This window comes from Poecilia reticulata, linkage group LG14 (genome assembly GCF_000633615.1).
Source record: "Poecilia reticulata strain Guanapo linkage group LG14, Guppy_female_1.0+MT, whole genome shotgun sequence".
NCBI lineage: Eukaryota > Metazoa > Chordata > Actinopteri > Cyprinodontiformes > Poeciliidae > Poecilia > Poecilia reticulata.
This window is the reverse complement of record NC_024344.1, coordinates 9,931,842-9,951,265: the sequence shown is the minus strand read 5'-3', so window position 1 is coordinate 9,951,265 and position 19,424 is coordinate 9,931,842. Positions and strand designations below refer to the sequence as shown.

Genomic DNA, 19,424 nt, shown 5'->3' with positions numbered 1-19,424 from the left:
CAAACAATTATGCCATCATCACATCAGTAATGCGTTACTCTAATCTGACCCTTGTTTCAGTAACAAGTATTCTAACATGTTACTATTTACAATCCAATAATCAGGATTCCAGGATGAACACTCACTTTAGCATTTGCCTCACAACTGGCAAGCTAAATACTCTGGTAGCACAGACAGGCTACCAGATTCTGATATATCTTATTGGTCAAAAGACATTTTATTATTGGTCAAAATGCACGGATATAAATTGACTTGCAGTTGAACTGGTTCTACTTCTTTCTAAAACCAAAGTAAAAAACTAATAATAAAATAGGACTCGGCAGTTTTAAACTCAACACAGCAGTTTGACCAACAAAAATAAAATCTAAAAAACAAGTTTTGTTCTTGAACAACTCTCTACATCAGTGCAACAGTTTGATCTACAAAATAAAAAATGATACTTTTCACATCTGACACCTTAGCTCCTCACTGTTAACTCAGTATCACTTTCCAGCCCTGCATTCAGTAACTTACCAAACATGAGCCATAAAAAACACTGAAGCAAAAAGCCTAAATGTTTTTATTCTCCTGTCATTTTTAGCCGCAAACATTTAACTGAAATATCTACAGATATGTGTTTCTGTCTCTGCCTCCCTCTGACTCTCTGCAGCCTGATGTTCCTGCATGGATTCATGGATTTACAACAGACACTACGTAATTTACAGGATCAGAATGTGAACTAAATATAAAAAGTATGTTTTTATCATACAGAATGAGAATTTAAACAACTTCATTTCCAGATGTATACATTATTATACATATAAACTCTATTTACTTTGTAGCAAAAATTTTTCACTAATTTATTTTTAAACCTCTCCTCAAGCACTTTTCTTATTGTCTCATATAATTAATATAATTTTTTTATATAATTAATATAATTAATTAATATAATTTTTATATCTTCACACTCTGAAACTCCACCTGGCTCTCCTATGCCTGATCTGCTCCTCTCATAATAAAATAATTATTATTCAAAATAAGGCCCACAACAGGGCCTTAATCAACTGAAAATCACCTCAGTTGATTTTCGCAACTGAGGTGCGAAAATCTTCGCACCTCAGTTGCGAAGATTTTAAAATTCTTCGCAACTGAGGTGAAATTATTGGGGGGGACGAATGTGACTCTCTTCAATATTGGGGGGGACATGTCCCCCCCGTCTCCCCCCCTCTTCCTACGCCTATGTGTATGACCAATAACTGAGACTGAACTATTTGGATGTTTTCTTGATAATCAAGTGGTTCCACAATTTGGTAATATCGATCTAAATTACTAGTTTTATTAATAATTTGGTGTCACTTTTTAAAGTTGTGCTACACAATGTTGAATTGCATGCTCAGTTAATCACACAGCATGCTTCATGTGTTCTTGTAGTAAACACTGCTGGGCTTGTTTGGTGCATGTCGAACTGGGTTATACTGGATATTTTTAGTACAGATACATGTACTTTTAAACTCATAATTGTTCATCTTTGGAACAAAGACAAAACATCAACTTTAAAAACAAAATATTTCATTGTTGTTGTAGAAAATCAGTCAGAGAAATAATCTATTATTCTCCCTAATGTCAAAATTGTTTTATTTTTTTTCTGTTTTATTCTGCTTTTTAAAATTCTGCGCAGATATTGTAGGAAAATGCAGAAAAAATAAAATACTAAAACAACTAGAGTTCAGTTCTGTAGTGTTATATTACAGGGAGGAAATGTGGAAAGCCAAACCAGCCACAAGCAGCTCCAGAGCCACAAGTTGAACTCTACTGTCCTAGTCAAAGCATACGACCTCTACTGTCATAACAACGTGAAACAATTACAGTTTAAAACGCTTTCACTGAGAGAGGAAGAGGTAGTACACTGAAAGCTAACTCTGCTTTTGAGTGAAAAATATTGACTTTGCAAATATTTTGTGATGAAATTAATTCCAGTTGAAATGATTCTGCCTGTAGCAGCGAAGGCCCCATTTCTAATTTACTTTTCTGGGTCAAAGTTTAAGTGTGTTTAAGCAGTTAAAAAAAAAAAGAAAAGAAAAGAAAAAGCAACGGTTTCGGGTCAAACTGCTACAGTTTCATTGACTCTTGTGTGAAGCCGAGGGTGAACGTCAAGCCTGCAGCTGTCCTCATTCTGCGAGGCCTTACTGACACAGTGCACCATGCTTATTTGCCTTTATGGGTTTTACTCTATTTCCATCCCACGTTCTTTGTTGCTGCTGTGGTTGTTTTATTTACAGTAAAACTTTCATCTTCTGTTTCCTCTTACACCGCTGGAATATTGTTCACCAGCATGTGACCCTCAGCTGAAGACACGTCCAGAAGCAACAAAAAGCAAAAAAAGAAACTTTCTCATTCATGAGTGAGTAACCACAACAAGAGTCACTTACTGAAATTAGCAAAGAGGATACAATTCTGTCACTTTAACCATCAAACCTGTTTAACAAATGTTTTTTTATTTACTGATTTTTTTTATTTGATCATATGGCTAAGTGTTTTTAAGGGCATTTTATATGTATGTTGTCTGCTTGGAATCCTTTAAAGTGAAGAGACGTTTGCTGCTCTTGCTCATGTTTCTGTGCTGGGATTAATAAAGCTTTGGCTGATAGCAAGGTTTTCTCCCACCAGTCGTCACAACTGGGAATAGTCTGTCTGCCTGTATTAGCGGCATAAGAAATCGACTCTATTTTTAAAACCCATACTGAAACTCACCTTTTTACCATCCTGCAGTTCTCTGCCGTATAATGTGATTTCTCTCCGGAGGCCCTAAGGATGTCAGACTATGCACTGTCCTCGTCTCTTCTTCAGCATGCTGCCTTTCTCCATCCACGCCTCCTGCATTTGTTATTCCCGCTTTCTGTCCCCGTGGCTTCACAACCCACAAGACTCTGCTTCAGTCGTTCATCGCGTCCCGATCGTCCCACTCGCCCCCCTGCTCCTCGGCTGACTCCGATCCGACCACAAAGCCGGTCTCTGCTGCTGACATGTGGACCTCTACCTCACCGTTCGGGGTCACAAAGCACTCGGTGGGACTTCTCCGTTCCCCCTCCACAAGCAAGACGTGAACACAGAGCGCTCAGCTCCGCTGAGCTGCAGGTGACTCACATTTGAACGTCACGTCTCTCCTCTGCCTCGCAGATAAACAAGATACGCTCATTCGCTGCGATGCAGTCGCTGTTCAACACAATACTGTCATGTGAAACTGTCATGTGAGAGTGATGGCAGAGCGTTATCAACACCCTCTGCAGGACGCGAGGCTTCACTTGTTTGTTTTTGTGATGGTGCATTTGTTGGCGTGTTCTCAGCTAACGTCTGACCCAATAAAACCAAAGGTAAAAGAGTGAAACTTTAAGCCCTCTTAAGTCTGACATTTAACACAAACTTGCAGTTGATAAAAGCATCCTGAGTCATTTTCTTGCCTAGATGAACAAAAGTGGTCTAAAGATATCCTGAGCCACGCCGAGATCAAGAGTGTCTTTAAAGGGCTGGTTGTGTCAGAAAGAATTGATAGAACTACCCAGTCACAAACTGTTAAGATATTAATAAATGGTTGTCTCTGTATTTGATGAGTTCATCTTGAAATGACATAACATTTCATATATTTTCACCTGGTGCAGTACAGAAAAACAAACTGCTGCTATGTTGGAAAAAATAATGTTTAAAAACACAACTGTAATCCTGAAGGTTATTTCTCTAGAGCCTAGATCAGGGGTGTCAAACTCATCTTCATTTTGGACCATATCTAAAATCTGAGTGCTCTTAAAGGGCCAGTTGTGCCAGAATATACTAATAAAACCAATTATACTGTTCCTTGTTATTGTTTTAGTGGGGGGATTTTTGCAATCAAAATTGTAGATTTTGTGGTGCCAATTTAGAAATGTTTGTAAGGAATTTTTGTGTGATGTTAAATGTGATCTTTTATTACTCGTCATATCAATTGCGGATTATAATTTCACATTAAGTGAAGTTGAAGCAGCAGTCACTTAAACTCAATGTTTTTGACCTATTTTGAGAAACTTTGCATTATAAATAAATAAATTTWAAAAAAAAGAAATGTGGAGATTTGTTGATTTTGATTAGTGAAAAACTGGAAGGACTTATTGATGTCATTTGGAGTCTAGAGGGCCACATAAGCAGCTACAGTGGGCTAGATCTGGCCCCCAAGCCTTGAGTTTGACACATGTGGCCTTAGAGTATAGCTACAAAATGTTTCAATGTTTTTTTTAAGTGATTTTATGAAACAGACCAAAACTAAAAAAAAAAGCATATAACTATACAGCAGAGGGAAAATGATACATGATCTTACTTTTATAACTACCTCCCTCCTTTAATCTGCTTCTGCTAAACAGGTTCAGCAGAATACTGTGAAGTGTGTGGCTGTATGACAGAATTAGTCAAAGTTTTAAGGGATATTAATGTTTTTGTTAAAACAGCAATTTCATATCTACTTATATAATAGAGCTTTTCGTTGGTTTGGACTCCGCCTTATCTCATCTCGAACTAAACACAGTATTTCTCACCTTGCGGTACACTTTTAACTTCTGCGTGAACTAAGGCGTAAACTCACATGAAACCTCTCTGACTTTATGAACTGCACTTGGAATAAGGATTTTAAAATTAACCTCTTTCACGCTCACTAAGAGGTTTAAGTTTCCTCCAAGCGGAGCCTCGCTGTAATCCCGGACATGCGGCGCTCCTGTGCGCTCACTCAGCCACTCACCTTTTCTTACTTCCCTCTTGCTCTCTCTGCCTCCAGTCCAAGCGACTCTTTCGATACAGCAGGTTCATGTCGCTGCAGGATCGCTCCTCCTCGCAGCCTATCACAGCGCAGTGTAGCCGCTTGCTTCGCCTCTCTATGTCACGCAAGAAATGCTCGACTGCCACATCCTGGGCAGAGCCAGAGCTCATGGTACAGGAGAAGACTCTGGAGGAGCGGGTGTATGCCAAAGGCAGCTCCCCTCTAAAAGAGAGGGAAACAAGAACAATGCGTATGAGCATGAATCATCGAAGGAACTTCGTCTAGTAGCTTCCCGGGGCTGATTGAAGCCGACAAGACTGACAGCTGTTGACGCACAGTGTGTGGAAACAACAAATGAAACCGAAGTGAAACCAAATAATTAGCAGAACGCGAAGAGAGGCAGTTCATTACAATGCTTATTGGGTTATATTAAACCACCCTGTCCGTTACTGCAACTGACAGCCGTCACAGCGGGGAGACAGCCATGCATGCATGATGAAAGTTGCTGTTTTGTTTACCCCGACTGCAAGTGTATTTATACTTTCATTATCCAGTTATGAATATTTGAGTAAGCAGGGTAACTCAGCTGCAGAGCAGCTTTGGCTGCAGGCCCTGGGATGGCCTATCTAAGCTTGCCTGCTAAGCAGACAGTAATGTGGTTTGTCATATGTAGCGCACGCACAGCTTCCCATTCACGTTAACCCTATGAGAAAACAGGCCTGTTGTGGGGCAGATATTTGAGAGTCCAACCGTGTATTCATGTCAGAGGATGTGAGTTTGCAGCGCAGTTGGTGAAGAAAAGAACAGCTGTCAGCTGATGCAGCATGATGCCAGTGTTTTTCCATCAGAAATAGAAACAGAGTTCAGATGTGTYTTAGTGGAGAACGCCGAGGTGTTTTCGCTGGTTCCACTTTCTCGAGCTGCGCAGAATCGTTTGACAAGTCAGTCTGAATATGTTACCGGATGTGGAAGCTTGTGTGATTAGGAGACTTAGCAATGCAARAAAGTCTTYTTTTTTTTTCTCACGCAGATAAAACTTTTATTGAACATTTGAAACCCTCCATTTGAAAAAGTGAAAATAAAAGCCGATGCATGTAAGTTGCAGATCTACAAAAAATAAAAAAATAAAAAACTTTTTTGAAATCCTTTCATATCACAGCAACYACAAAGTATACTTTAGGGATTAAATGTGGCAAGATACACTCTGTGATGTAAAATTGTGAAGTTGAAGAAAAACTGTGCATGGTTTTCAGCGGTTTGAATAAMAATCTGAAAAGTGTGGCATACACTTATGCCGCCCTGAGTCAACCCTTGATGTTATTATAGCTGCAGTGTCCATTCAGTACTTTGYAAAACAGCTCAAAATCAGTCAATTTTAGAGTCTTGTCACAAATTGTCTAATAAATTTAGGTCTTTACTTTGACTAGGCCATTAAACAATGCAATAAAATATTTCACATCTGCTTTAAACTTTCGCACAGGGTTACTCTGACCTCTCTGCATTATTCATCATTGTTGAGGCCTTCATGGACCATCTGTAATTATACCAGCCAGAAACGATTTACTAGCTAGGAGCGTTTTTTGACTGTGCTAAATGTTATTTATCAGAGCAAAGGGGGTGAACACAGTTTTTTTAACCAATTTATTTTTATGTTTTATGTTTTTGTAAAATAATTTAAAGATTCTTCTTGTTGTGGCTTTATTTTAAACTTATCTGTTGTAAAGCAGTGGCTGAATTATAATATCATGCTCCTTTGAGGAGATATTTAAACAACATTTAGACACCGTAAAACTTAAATGGCATCCCTCTTGATCATCAGGACCGTTTAACTTACATTAACCATTACCATGCCATCTTAAAAACTCACAAACTGTCAACCATGTCTTTCCATAAAGACAAGAGCTAAACAGTGGAAGCAGCAGGCACCGTCGACGGGGCCAGGCAGCGTGCTGATCTGTGTGTGATTCCCGTCATGGCCGCAGTGTGTCATCCAGTGTGTCAGCGTTGCTTCTGCTATTCCTGTATCCCACAGCCCTGACCACAACCTCGACCACTGCTGCTTCCATGCTTGCTGACTCAATGTTAATTAGGTTAGAGAGCAGCGACTGGAGGTGGGGCTTTCGCTAAGTGTGGCTTTGATTTTGGTTTCTGGGATCTGGCAGCTGAGCCGGCAGGCCTACAATTGTTGCATTATGCACTGGGGGGTAGGGTTGGGTGGGGGGGTTGGTTTACAATTAACCAGTCGGACGGAACATGCAAAACTCCACATACCTCATTAGACGTGTCCGTATTAAAAGAAACTTCCACAATACAATCTGCTCTCAGCCCCTTCGTGAGACAACTGAACTCGGAGCATTTAGCAAGTGGCTTCAGGGGCATCTGCAGGGTCAGGAGGCGCATGAATTCCTTGTTAGGACCAGAAGGCAGATGGAGTCATGATTCACGCAATTCAATCTGCATGCAACGCTGCATACTACTCATTCATGAACATAAGCAAATGCATGCACACACCTACTACGCCCCACAAGGCCCCTCACATGCCAAACACACACACACACGCACACACACACACACACACGCACACACACGCAAGCACACGCACACACACGCATGCGTACACGTGGTGTGAAGCAACAACAGCAGATCCACTGCATCTGATTCAAATGTTGGTTCATGTTAACAGAGAAAACAGAGAATAAAATATATAGATCTTTATCTTCAACTTGTCACGTCACTATAATCTGAAAAGTGTGGCCCAACTTTATCCCTGACATGTCTGTTGCGCTCCTTGGTCTTCAAGATGCTTCGTGTTCGCTTCGTTTTCAGTACAGTTTTACTTACAGTCAGATTTCTCAATAATCAGACTTCAGAGGGGAATTGGTCAAAAATACATTTAATTTAAGGGCATCAGATTGTAGGGGCATCCATATGAATCACATTTCAGTTTGTGTAAAAATAAAAAAAAAAGCATGCATTGCTTCTATTTGACAAATATGCGTGACTGCATGACGTTTGCATTTATAACTGGACACAATTTGTGGAGAAATGTAACACTTTTGAGCGGTACTGCATCAAAAATAGTAATGGAGGTTCATTTTCAACGGTGAGAGAAGCTTCAGCAGGCAGAGAATATGTCCATGCAGTTATGGTATTCATCTTTCACTAATAATGAACTTAGCACTTTGGTGAGGTTTTATGGTGTGGACCTCTGCCCTGCAGCCGTCATCACAGCTGTTGGTCCAAGTAGAGCTGCAGCACCAAGCTGTGAGTGGCACAGCAACACCGCTGTGCAGACGGACACACCAGAGCGCCATCCTGACCTTGAACAGGTCACACCATATTCAACATAAGCACTTAATTCCACTGGGCTGCATTGTGTATTTGTGAAAATTGAACTTTAAATGGCACAATTAAAATGAGTCTTTTCACACAGCAGTTAGCTTTAAAGAGCTAGCAAACAGCACAGGACATATTGTACCAGGAGCAACATGCGTCTCAAAGAGTCGGCTGGGTTCGCATTTCGTCATTGCTTACATTGTTAGTTGTTGCAATTTAAGTTTGGAAAATTATTAAGTGATAAAAGCTGCAGTAAGCGTAAAAAACCCAACAAAAATCAAACCTATCTGGCAGAGCTTGTTTAGCTGTGCTCAAATATCGCAACAATTCATGTAAAGCAATTTCCAGCAATTCAACCCGTCAGTCAAAAGTGATGTAGTTTGTCACAAAGTGAGAAAAAAAAAGAGGAGAAAATAGCGCTAGGATGCAGCAAAACATTGAGGAGAAGAATGAGCAGCTTGAAGCACACACAGTCAGAGAGCAGGGGATACTGAGGCAGCGCCACAGCGACGGGAGGGGCGTCTGGTAAAAAAAAAAAAAAAAATGGGGGAAGCCGACAAATGGAGAGCAAGAATAAGATTAATATACTCTGGTGAAAACCGTATCACATCTAGACTGACTCTGAGGGGTACCTGAGTCTGAGACTAATAAAACAGAGGGAGCCATGAGGAAGAGAGGATAAAGAAATACTGAAAGGCAGTCAGACTAAGAATGGGGGGTAGGGAGGTGAAATCAAGCCGCTCACACTGTGTGTGCTGTGTGTGGTCTCCTAGCAACACTCGCATTTCTTCCTCCGCCGCTGAATGTACGATGCAGGACGTCAGGCTCGCCGTACGACTTGGTACCTGGGAGAAACTTTGCAGGAGCTTCAGTCGTACATCATCAATGGCGTGTGCGACTCTGAAGTGATGAGAGTATCTGCACTCATCAGCCCCAGTGATGCAAACGGCGACGACGCTCTGACCTTCACACCGCATGTAGGTTTTAAACATGTAGAAATATCTCAGCAGTAGAGAGTGTTACTAAAATGTTTCTTAGCGCCTCGGTCCATTCTGTATTTACTGGAAAGTCAACTTGATTCCCTGACCTCATCGCAGCTCTATATTTATGACAATATAAAAACTATTCAGTAACTTTTAGTCCTGATTTGAAGTGTGGATATGAAGAAATGAAGACATAAATTCTGTCGCATCTATGGAAATGCTCTTTGTCTCTGATGACTCCCTCTTTTGTTTATAGCATATGAGTGTTGGGATGAAGGATGTATAATGCATAACATAAGGACAGAGTGAATTACTTTTATATGAATCCTTCTTTTACTCCACTGAAGAATGATCTCACCATTTGGGACTGAAAGCTAAATGCTCAGCATATATTTTTTTTCAGATTTTCATCAAGATATTTGTTTATTTATAGGTGGCAATTTCAAACTAAATTCTTAATTAGCAAAGTGATATTTAGCTGGCTGTAAACTAAATAATTAGTTGGCAAGTCAAATAGTTTAAAGAAGTGAATATTTAGTTTGTGTAATACTTAGGGTGTGGTCGCCTTGTAGCGACCACACCCTCCTTGAGTCCCGGTTTGGAAGTCACAGGATCACCTGGCCCTATTCATGCCAGCATTCATGAAAATAAAGAGTTTAATTACATTTGCAATGAGTCGGCGTCCCGCCTCCCTTCAGCTTGTTATGGTTTCCAGCAAGCCCTAACAGCCTTGTTCCAAAAACTGCGAGGATTTCCCACACTTTGCCTGGCTGTATGTCTTGCTGTTTTGACTTTATGTTCCGGATAATTTGGCTCATATCCAGACGCAGGGAAGAAAGAAAAGAAGGTTCTCATCAAAGGAAACCAATTCAATGCCAATCAAACTACGCAGTTTCGCTTTGGCCAACGGGGAATTTCAGAGAAGCACAAAATCTCACCTCCACCTGTGGATGCGTCCCTCTAGTCGCCGAGGAGAGTTTACTCACCAAACAAACCACTAGCTACATGGTGACACACGTTTATTTTTGCTTTTTTGCAAGTACACAAAAGCTTGCAAAATATTAATGGGCAGATTTCTCACACTTTCTGTTGAGAAAAGTGTGAGAAAAGTGTTAGCAATGGGAGTTTAGCAATTCCCATTGCTAAACTTGCAATGGGAATTTGTTGTTCTTAACATTTGGTCAGTGGGATAATTTATGCTGCATCGGGTTTACCAAGACAGTTTTGTCCACCAATTCTTTCCAGCCCCACCTATGCTTATACAAATATTCCTTAGAAGTAATATAAGGGCAATATCATCATCACCAGGGCTGCACAGTGGAGCAGTTGGTAGAGCTGTTGCCTTGCAGCAAGAAGGTTCTGGGTTCGATTCCCGGCCCTGGGTCTTTCTGCATGGAGTTTGCATGTTCTCCCTGTGCATGCGTGGGTTTTCTCCGGGTACTCCGGTCTCCTCCCACAGTCCAAAAACATGACTGTCAGGTAATTGGCCTCTCCAAATTGTCCCCAGGTGTGAGTGTGTGTTTGCATGGTTGTGTGTCCTGTGTGTCTCTGTGTTGCCCTGTGACAGACTGGCGACCTGTCCAGGGTGTACCCTGCCTCTCGCCCGGAACGTTAGCTGGAGATGGGCACCAGCAACCCTCCTGACCCCACTAAGGGACAAGGGTGAAAGAAAATGGATGGATCATCATCACCAATTTGTTTAATTTTATATGTGATGAATGAGATGAGAAGCTACTTTTGTTAAAAAAAATATTACTTTAAAAAAACCCTGAATTGACTTGTGTTTTGTTTAACAACATGAAACAAAAGGAAGCCCCAACGACATTCACTCAAATATACATGTATGTAGATTTTCCTCCCACAGCGTTGTGCAAATTGAGTGCTCTTTAAATTTTTCACGAACCGTGACCAGAAATATCCTCCAAAAAGCTTTCCCTAATCGTGCTTGGCCCCGTGCGACCAGGACAAAGACGTAAAAACTCTCTGAAACGCTCGGTATTTGTCGCACGTATGCACATATTACTTCCACCGTGTGTGTGCATAAGTCAACACCTGTACAGAGAGTGGATCATGAATAGTGTATAGCATGGAGAGTCGCAGGAAGCTGCTATAAAATAAAAATAAAAAAAACAATCTAATGAGCTCTTGAAATGAAAGAGATGAATGTGTAATCTCTGTTTCTGGTCAGAAGAGACRGGCGTGTCAGTGACCTCCCAGTCTCCATTTCCCACCCTGGCTTGCCCTCACCTCTGTCCCCTTCTGCCGGGATCTGCAGCAACCAAGGTGACCTGCTGCACTTAGCATATATGAGCACAGAGCAGCTTAAGGATGTCGAACCTCTTCTTCTTATTCTGTTGTTCATCATATAAGAGAAAAGAGGCAGGCTTGCGAATGACATGCGAGCAGAAAACAGAAAAAGGAATAAACCCAGAACAATGAAGCTGGAAAAATAAAGCGTGTGAGCAGCGCCCGCGCTTTCTCTGCACGACAAAGTACAACATTTCCAGAAGAAAGAGTAAAAAAAAAAAAACATGACCGAGATGTCACGTGATACACAGAGCCATGGTCCGTCGATTTGTTTGTTGTGTTTTGGKTTTTTTTCCCCGTCTGCTAGCTGAAACCCAGACACAGCAGCATCGTATATGGCGCTGCAGGGAAAAGAGCGAGGCTGAAAAACTCCTTAATGCTCACGTTTGTGCACGAGGGGAAAAGCTCCTCTCTGCAGCTGCACACGCTTCACTGAGCCAGCATCCTTCTCCTGACCAAGATTTTTTTTGGGGGGGGGRAGCGAACAATCCTTCAGTGGTTCCTGTTTCTCTTTGTCCAGCTTCAGGTTTTACTTTAAAGATTTACATTTACTTTAACAATGCCATGAAAAAAGGTCTCCTCCTGGTTTTGCTGTTCTGTAAAACTTATTAGATCACTGAACAAATTTTAATGAGGCAGAGATGACCTGAATAGATTTAAATTCAAATAAGAATTTCATTTATTAACGAGGGAAAAAAACWAAACAAACCTGGCCTGATGTGAAAAAGTAATTGCCTCCTAAATCAAATAACTGATTTACAACAACAACCATCAAATGTAGATGTTGTTGTAAATCACTGTGGAAAAATTTGGACCTGGTTTTCTGTACAGAACTTTGTAATTCAGCCACTTTGGAGACTTTTACAGCAATAATAGCCCATTTAAGGTCATATCATGAGTTACGTCAGGACTTTGACTAGACCTTGTGCTTTGGATAATTGTCCTGTTGAGAAACCGAAGATTTCAGCATCAAGTCAGAAATTGATGGCTTGATGTTCTCTTTGAGGATATTCTAGTAGACAGCAGAATTTGAGCTTCCACTGTTTTCAGCAACAGGGAGTCCCACATCATCACTCTACCACCTCTGTGTTTCTACAGTCTGTTAGTTTTATGCAAGTCCACAGTATCTTTTTGCCAAATGTCTTGCAGATCATTGAGTTCTTTGCCCAGGAACTCTCACACTAATACAATTTTTGTCAGTCACTCTTTCTTATCGTCAAACTATGAACACTGATCTTAACCAAGAAAAGTGACGTCTGCAGTGATTTAGATGTACTTTGCTCTGTTAAGTTATTTCTTGATTCTGCAGGTCAGGCAGCGATTTAATCAGGGTGTGACATGTGGAAGTGAATTCAGCTTTCTAAAAAGAAAATTAGATCACAAATTCACAAGTAGCAATTATGTTTTCACGCAGGGTCAGACTGGTTTGGAGTGTTTTTCCCTCTTATAATTGAATTTCATTATTCAAGAACTACATTTTGTGCTTATTTGTTTGACTGTTTGCTAATTTTAAAGTTGTTTTCTGATCTGTAATATTAAAAGTGTGACGAAAAAGCAAAAACCGAACAAATCCGTGAGTTTTGTTTTCTTTTTCTATAACATTATAAATCTTTAATCAAAACAACCCATGCAGAAGCAACTGCCTGTGAACCAACATGATGTAAAGGTTTTTCTATGCATCTATAAGAAGCCCAAAGCTCTATATACCGTAGCACCAGGCTGTCCCTGCCACAACATGACAAACCTCATAAACTATTCAGCAACAATTAGGCAAAGTCCAATAGCCCAAAGCGAAACAGGAATCAGATGAACATCACAGTGCACTTAACATACGATTTGCCTCACAGCTGTTCTTGGTGGGCTTGACTCACATCTTCCCAGAGATGATGGCAAAAGCAAAACAAAACAAAGCATAACATGCCTTAGAAAGCTTTATTTGAGGGGGAATAATCAGCTGTCAGAGTTTGAAAAGGATAAAAAATATACCGCAAAAACCTGCAAGGCACAATTTTGTTGACCTAAAGGAAACTAGACGTAACAAAAATCTAATGTTTTTAAGTCTGTTGAACGATTGCGCTTGGTGGATAACCCTGACCGGTAATAAATTAATAAATAAGTTTTTTTTTGGGGGGGTTTTTTTTCAAATAAAATAGCCACACTCATCTGGGTTTCAGTGTGTGGGTTTGGTTGAAATAACCAAATGCGCAGTTGTTGGTTCTCACTTTAACTGGGTTAATCAAGCTCAAAGCTGATCGATTTTCTAGAGTTAATCACATTTATCAAGCCGTTCGAGTTTGATCGTCATTTTTTCATTAATTCAGCACAACAAACACAACAAGCACACACACTACCCACCAATTTATTAAGCACCTCCATTCAATCGCTTGTAAAAAACAGAGTGAATCAGCCAACCACATGGCATGAACTCATCTCATTTCTCCTCAGTTTTATGCCCCCCGTTGCATTTGTCCAATGGCTTTTCTTTTAACTGGCTGGTGATGTCACAGCAGCGTTGGTGTGATTAGCGGAGCCAGGTAGGCCACGAGTGGTCGTCAACGTTTGAATCAGCCTCCTCCTTCAGCTCAAAAAAATCCCCCGCTGAGCGGGTCACAGCGTAGGCTGTCTAAGCACACGCATACCCACACACACCGCTCTCCCACCTCATTCTTTTCTTTCTCCTGGCCCGGTTACTTCAGCCCAACGCTGTTCACCAGCATTTTAGTAGTAGGTTATTAGTGGCTCACTTTAAACCGGGCAGAACGTGAAATGAAAGCGTGACTACGGGACAAAGTCGCCAGACTCACTGCAGCTTTACTTAAAGAGCCTTTCACACCACTTGAACTTTTTCATGCCACAGAAAACCCGTTATGTGATGGTCCAACACAAGGTAATGCACAAAGTGGGACATTATTTTCAACATTTTTACAGCAAAAAGTCTGGAAAATGTGATTGTGTTTGTAGGGTCACCTTTCACTGCGACCAGAGTCACACGTCGCTGGGGATGTGACATTTTTCCCCCCTTTCTTCTTTGAGAACCAACACAAGCTCAACCACGTTGGATAGACGGCAGATAAACGTCAATTTTCAGCTCTTGCCACAGATTCTCACTTGGATTTATTTTGAGCCATCCCAAAACATCAACATAGTTTGAAATAAAGATTCATATTGCAGCTCTGGCTGGATGCTTAGGGTTGTTTTCTCACTGGAAAGTGATTGTTGTTTTTGCACATTGTAACAGACTCTCCCCACAGCATGACACTGCCAGCACCATGTTTCACATTGGAGATGGTGTTTTCAAGTTGTTGATCCTTCCGCATCATCTGTATATGCTGCATATGCATGTTGTTTTGCAATAAATGCCAATAAAACAGACTGAGGTTTGAACTGCAGTCAGGAAAATATGGCAAGTTTAAACTAGTGTAAATATTTTGCATTGCATTGTGTGTCTTCTGCTGCTTTGACTGCCTCGTAAAAGTTTTTAAAGTATCAGACGGGCATGTCAATCATCTGCTTTATTGGCCCCACATGAGTGACTGACAGGTTCTCAGCCCAGGGCCTCAATCGGGCAATTTGTTTTCTTGTCATCGAGTTGTTCAGGTATGTGATAGAAATGAAAAAAAAAAAAGGGGGGGCTGAGGGAGGGGCAAATGACAGGCGATCGCAGATTACAGACATTAAAGTACCAACGGTGTCAGCGTTTAGCTACATTCTMCTATAATTGGAGGTCTGGCAGATAAAAAAAGTGACTGAATTATGATCAGAAGCATGTATCTGTGTGATCTTCAACGGCGAGACGGCTTCKGTGTCTTCTTCTAAAAACACATTTGTCTTGTGAACAGGCTGTTGTACGAGAGTGAAAAGTCTCTGTGTTGTTTGCAATGTATTGCTGATAAAAATAGAAAGAGAAATAAACATTAAGAAATTCTCAAATATGTCTCTGATGAATGAGGCAAGAAGACCATAAGAAGTCCAGCTTCAAGTTTGYCAAAATCATCCTCTTAATACCAGAGCTACGAGTTTAGACAAAAACACGCACCACCTCGTGCTGGACTGTCACTAAGAAATACCCAAAAAATCCACTGAAGTTTGTGGCAAAAAGTGAAAGAGCTACAAATACTTTTGTGACGGCTCAACAACTACATTAGGGTCTGCGAAATCTGAGATCTAAAACATGCTTGTTTTCAGAATCAATAAGTGGAGAGTTTATTTCGCTGACAGGTAGCCAAGCACGTGGGATACATTTCAGCGTGAGGCACGACTGCTCTGACATTTACAACACATACTGAAGATATACTACAGCTCAGATTTGCATTTCTTTAAGTCGCTGCGTGCCGGCGCCTCGTTCGCAGACTGCTCCTGTTGTCTTGAGTTCTTCCGCTGCTTCACTCTGACCTTTAGCAAACTAGCAGACAATAAATTACCTCTACAAGAGATTTCTGAGCTCCTTCTGCTCCCMCATCAGTTTCAGACACGTTTTAATATAGTGACGTCTTAGTGGAGGAAGGATCGGGCAAACGTATTCTTCACTGTTTGCAGCATCTGGCAGCCGCCAGGAAGAAGTTTCCACCTTCTCTAAGTCTTCTGAAAAACATTSAAGGTCTTCTGAAGGTTTTAGCATAAATGTAGAACATTAATGAGAGCGAGCACATTAACATGCTAAGCTGGGCCAAGCAGTTTGCATTTCTAAGCAAGTGCATTAAAAATATACAAGTACTTYAGGGCTAAAAGCTCAGTTTAGGATAAAAAAAAATRCATTTAAAAAAATCTCTGTACCTTATCTTAGTGAATAATCCCGTAAAAACAACAAACATGAAGCAGTTCGAATGGCTTCAGTCTGGGCTCTCAGTGCCAGCAAGAGGGGAAGAGCTGCTGGTGCCCAACTTTATTTATTTTGCAGAGTACCATGCAAAATGACTTTGAAAGGTTTAATGAGAGGAAAACAGAGGGAAATGAACAAAGATGAGTTGCCTCAAGGAAAACATTACCACACATCATTACCCTTGACTACACTCTGCAGTGAAAACTGGATACCATAAGACGATTACTATCCAGAAAGAAGGGGCCCTTAAAAGGAGCATTTAATTTGAAATCCCATTGGTTAATTTGTCCGCATGCATCCCAGTCATCTTCAGCTCAGAYGCAGCGCAGACATGCATGAGCTTTTAAAAGCCGGAGCGCTCTGGGAGAAAAAAAAAACAAAAAAACATTCAATAATGTGACTGCAGAGGGAGCTCCCAGATGAAGCAAGAGAAGTAAGTGGTTATTTGTAAAGCTAAACGAAGCCCCTTTATCCTCATCCTCATTTTGTACAGGAGATCTCTGCCTATTAAAAATTTGCCATGTTTTTTTTTTTCTTTTCATCAGATCATGCATCCGGTGCATCAGAAACAACACAACAAAAATGATGCTGCATATGTCATATGCATATGAAAGTAATGCTAGAAGCTATAGAAGCTATGGCAACACTTTATTTGACGGGGTGCGCATAAGACTGACGTGACACTGACATAAACGTGGCATAACACCTGTTATGAACATGAAGGGGTTTTTATGAATGTATATGACTGTTGTCATGAAGTGTAATTTTGTCAATAATGACACTTTTCATGCAAAGCAGCTTTAAAACTTGTATTAAAAGTCCATTAAAAGTGTCAACTTTGCATTATTCGGTATTTAACAACACTTTTAATGCAAAGTTGACCATTTTGATAGACTTTTAATACAAGTTTTAAAGCTGCTTTGCATGAAAAGTGTCATTATTTACCAAATGACACTTCATGACAACAGGCATGTTCATGACGTGTTGTGCCATGTTTATGATCGCGTCATGTCAGTCTTATGCACACCCCGTCAAATAAAGMGTTTCTGAAACTATTTGTTCTTGTAGAAAGAAAGAAAGTCGCAGTGGTTTTGATACAGTCAACTGGTCCATGTCTCCATGTTTTTATCARAGTTTAGCGTTAGGCAGTGCAGGTGCAGAGCGAAGAGCCAGCGAAGACAGCAGACAAATGAGGAAAGTACCTCCAGATGTCTGAGGCAGCATTTGTAACCAGGACATGGCTGGTTAAATGGCGTGCCCTTTAATCAAGGCGCCATCAGGAAGAACCTTTACCGTTACACCTATTTATAATGAGCGCTGCGACCGATCTGAGATAATGAAAAGGTAGTAGTAGTAATCTACAAAAAGTAGTCTTGCAGAGAACTTGATTAAAAACTGGGGCTGTTATATCACTGAGATRAAAAAAAAAMCCCAACAATATCTGCTTCAAGATAAAATTAATATTATTAGTAGTTACTTTTAAAAATATCATAAAACCAATCCATAAAAGTTTAAATAACAACATTAATGATGCATAAAATGAAACTGGTGTAGAGTTAAACAGCGTAAACAAACTTCGGTACAAGCATAAAACTATGCAAATTATTATTTTTTTGGCTCAGCATGGAAACATCGTCATTAAAAACGTAAAGGCATGCATATTAAACACATCCACACTATTCTATCGGTTTTACCACTAGCAACTGGATATCATCAATAATGCATTTTCCTTTCATTATTTACTCTTTGATGAGTATGAAATAGAAATAAATTGCTTGTTACTTTAAACACAACACTGAATATTCCTGGTTGAGGAACTTGTAGCCGTCAGTTCAGTTTCATCCGCTGTCGTTRGGCTCTGTGCTAACTCTCCATTTTGCTCTTTTCTACCCCAATTTTGTACCTTTATGTTGCCATTTTATTCCTACTTTCAATCTTTTTTTTTTTTTTGCATCAACCAAATGTCTCATATCAGTGTACCTAAACATCAATTTATTTCTTCTTGTGTTTTATGACAAATTAATGTCAAATAATCATAAGAGGCCAAATATTTCATGTATTTGTTTTTCTGAAGACTTTCTATTTCTACTTAGATGTAACTACATWTGTAACTCCAGCTGGTTTCCATAATGTCTTTGAGTCACATAACCACATTTTACATTTTAAACTAAAAATAGAAATAGATTCGAGGACGTTTTACTTAAAATAATTGGTTGCAAATGCAGGTTGAAAATGACATAAAAATTCATCCAGATCAGTGCTAAATCTAATCATCCTATCGTGAACTGCTCCCTTTTCTCTTTTCTTTTTTTTACCTGGTAAGGTCAGGTTAGGAGCCACAAAACCTGAAAAAGTAGAAAATGATGGAGCTGCAAAATGACCAGAGCCCAATTCTTTAGAACCCAAAATATTATTGAGAACAGACCAATTATTGTCTATGAAGCTCTTTAACAGAAAAGGAGAAAATCAACTTTTCTACCTTTCTTTCACATGTTTAAAAATGCAAGATCTAGTTAGATTAACAAAACAATTTATGCATAAAGATGTAAACCAATGGGTTAAATGTAAAAAAGCCTGATTCCATTTGGAAATGAAACTATATAATGTCCTTATAGTGAGCAGAGTGAGCAGGTTGTAAAAAATAGCTTAAAATGACACATAAAAAGAAATTACAAAACTAACTAAACAGGTTCTCGTGTTTTATCTTCAAACAATTGTTTGACCTTCATTTACCTGCACTGACAAGGTTAGGATATAAAGTTCAGTTTCACAAGTTTCCACTAMACAATGATTAAAAGAGAAAGATCCCATTAAGAAAACGGGTGAACTTAAACGACAAATCAGTTAATCAAGTCTTCAGCTGTTTCTCRATCTGAACAGCATGTTGTCTAAAGGGAAGCCAAAGGTGATGGTGAGATTTACGACAACAATTTCTGGGCATACAAATAATTTCAAACAAATCACATTGAATGTGAAAGTGTTTAACGATAGGTCGTTTTAGAATCACAACAAAAGAAGAATGAAGTCTCCTAAAAAAAACAATAATAATACAATGTAGACTAAAGCGAGCGGATCCTGACGGCAGCTGTCTTCTTTTTAAAGTGCACCAATGGTCAACAGGAGACATGTGCCTTAGTATTACTAACCTAATGCCCTGCTGCTGCTCAAATTCCAAGGGCGCAGTCTGTTTGGGTGTTTTAGGAAATCCACAGGAAAAAAAAAA

General features: G+C 40.0%; 1 protein-coding gene across 3 annotated transcripts in view; it reads right to left on the bottom strand.

Moving 5' to 3' along the window:
• nyap1 (neuronal tyrosine phosphorylated phosphoinositide-3-kinase adaptor 1) overlaps window positions 1-19,424 on the bottom strand; it is a 45,954-nt gene that overhangs the window by 16,267 nt on the left and 10,263 nt on the right. For 2 of the 3 annotated variants that reach the window (XM_017308634.1, XM_008427633.2), the window contains exon 2: window positions 4,739-4,978. In XM_017308634.1, the coding sequence (XP_017164123.1) occupies window positions 4,739-4,978 (240 nt within the window). Of the gene's footprint in view, window positions 1-4,738; window positions 4,979-7,027; window positions 7,048-19,424 lie in introns of those variants that run through there. The other variant, XM_017308635.1, reaches the window with a different exon arrangement.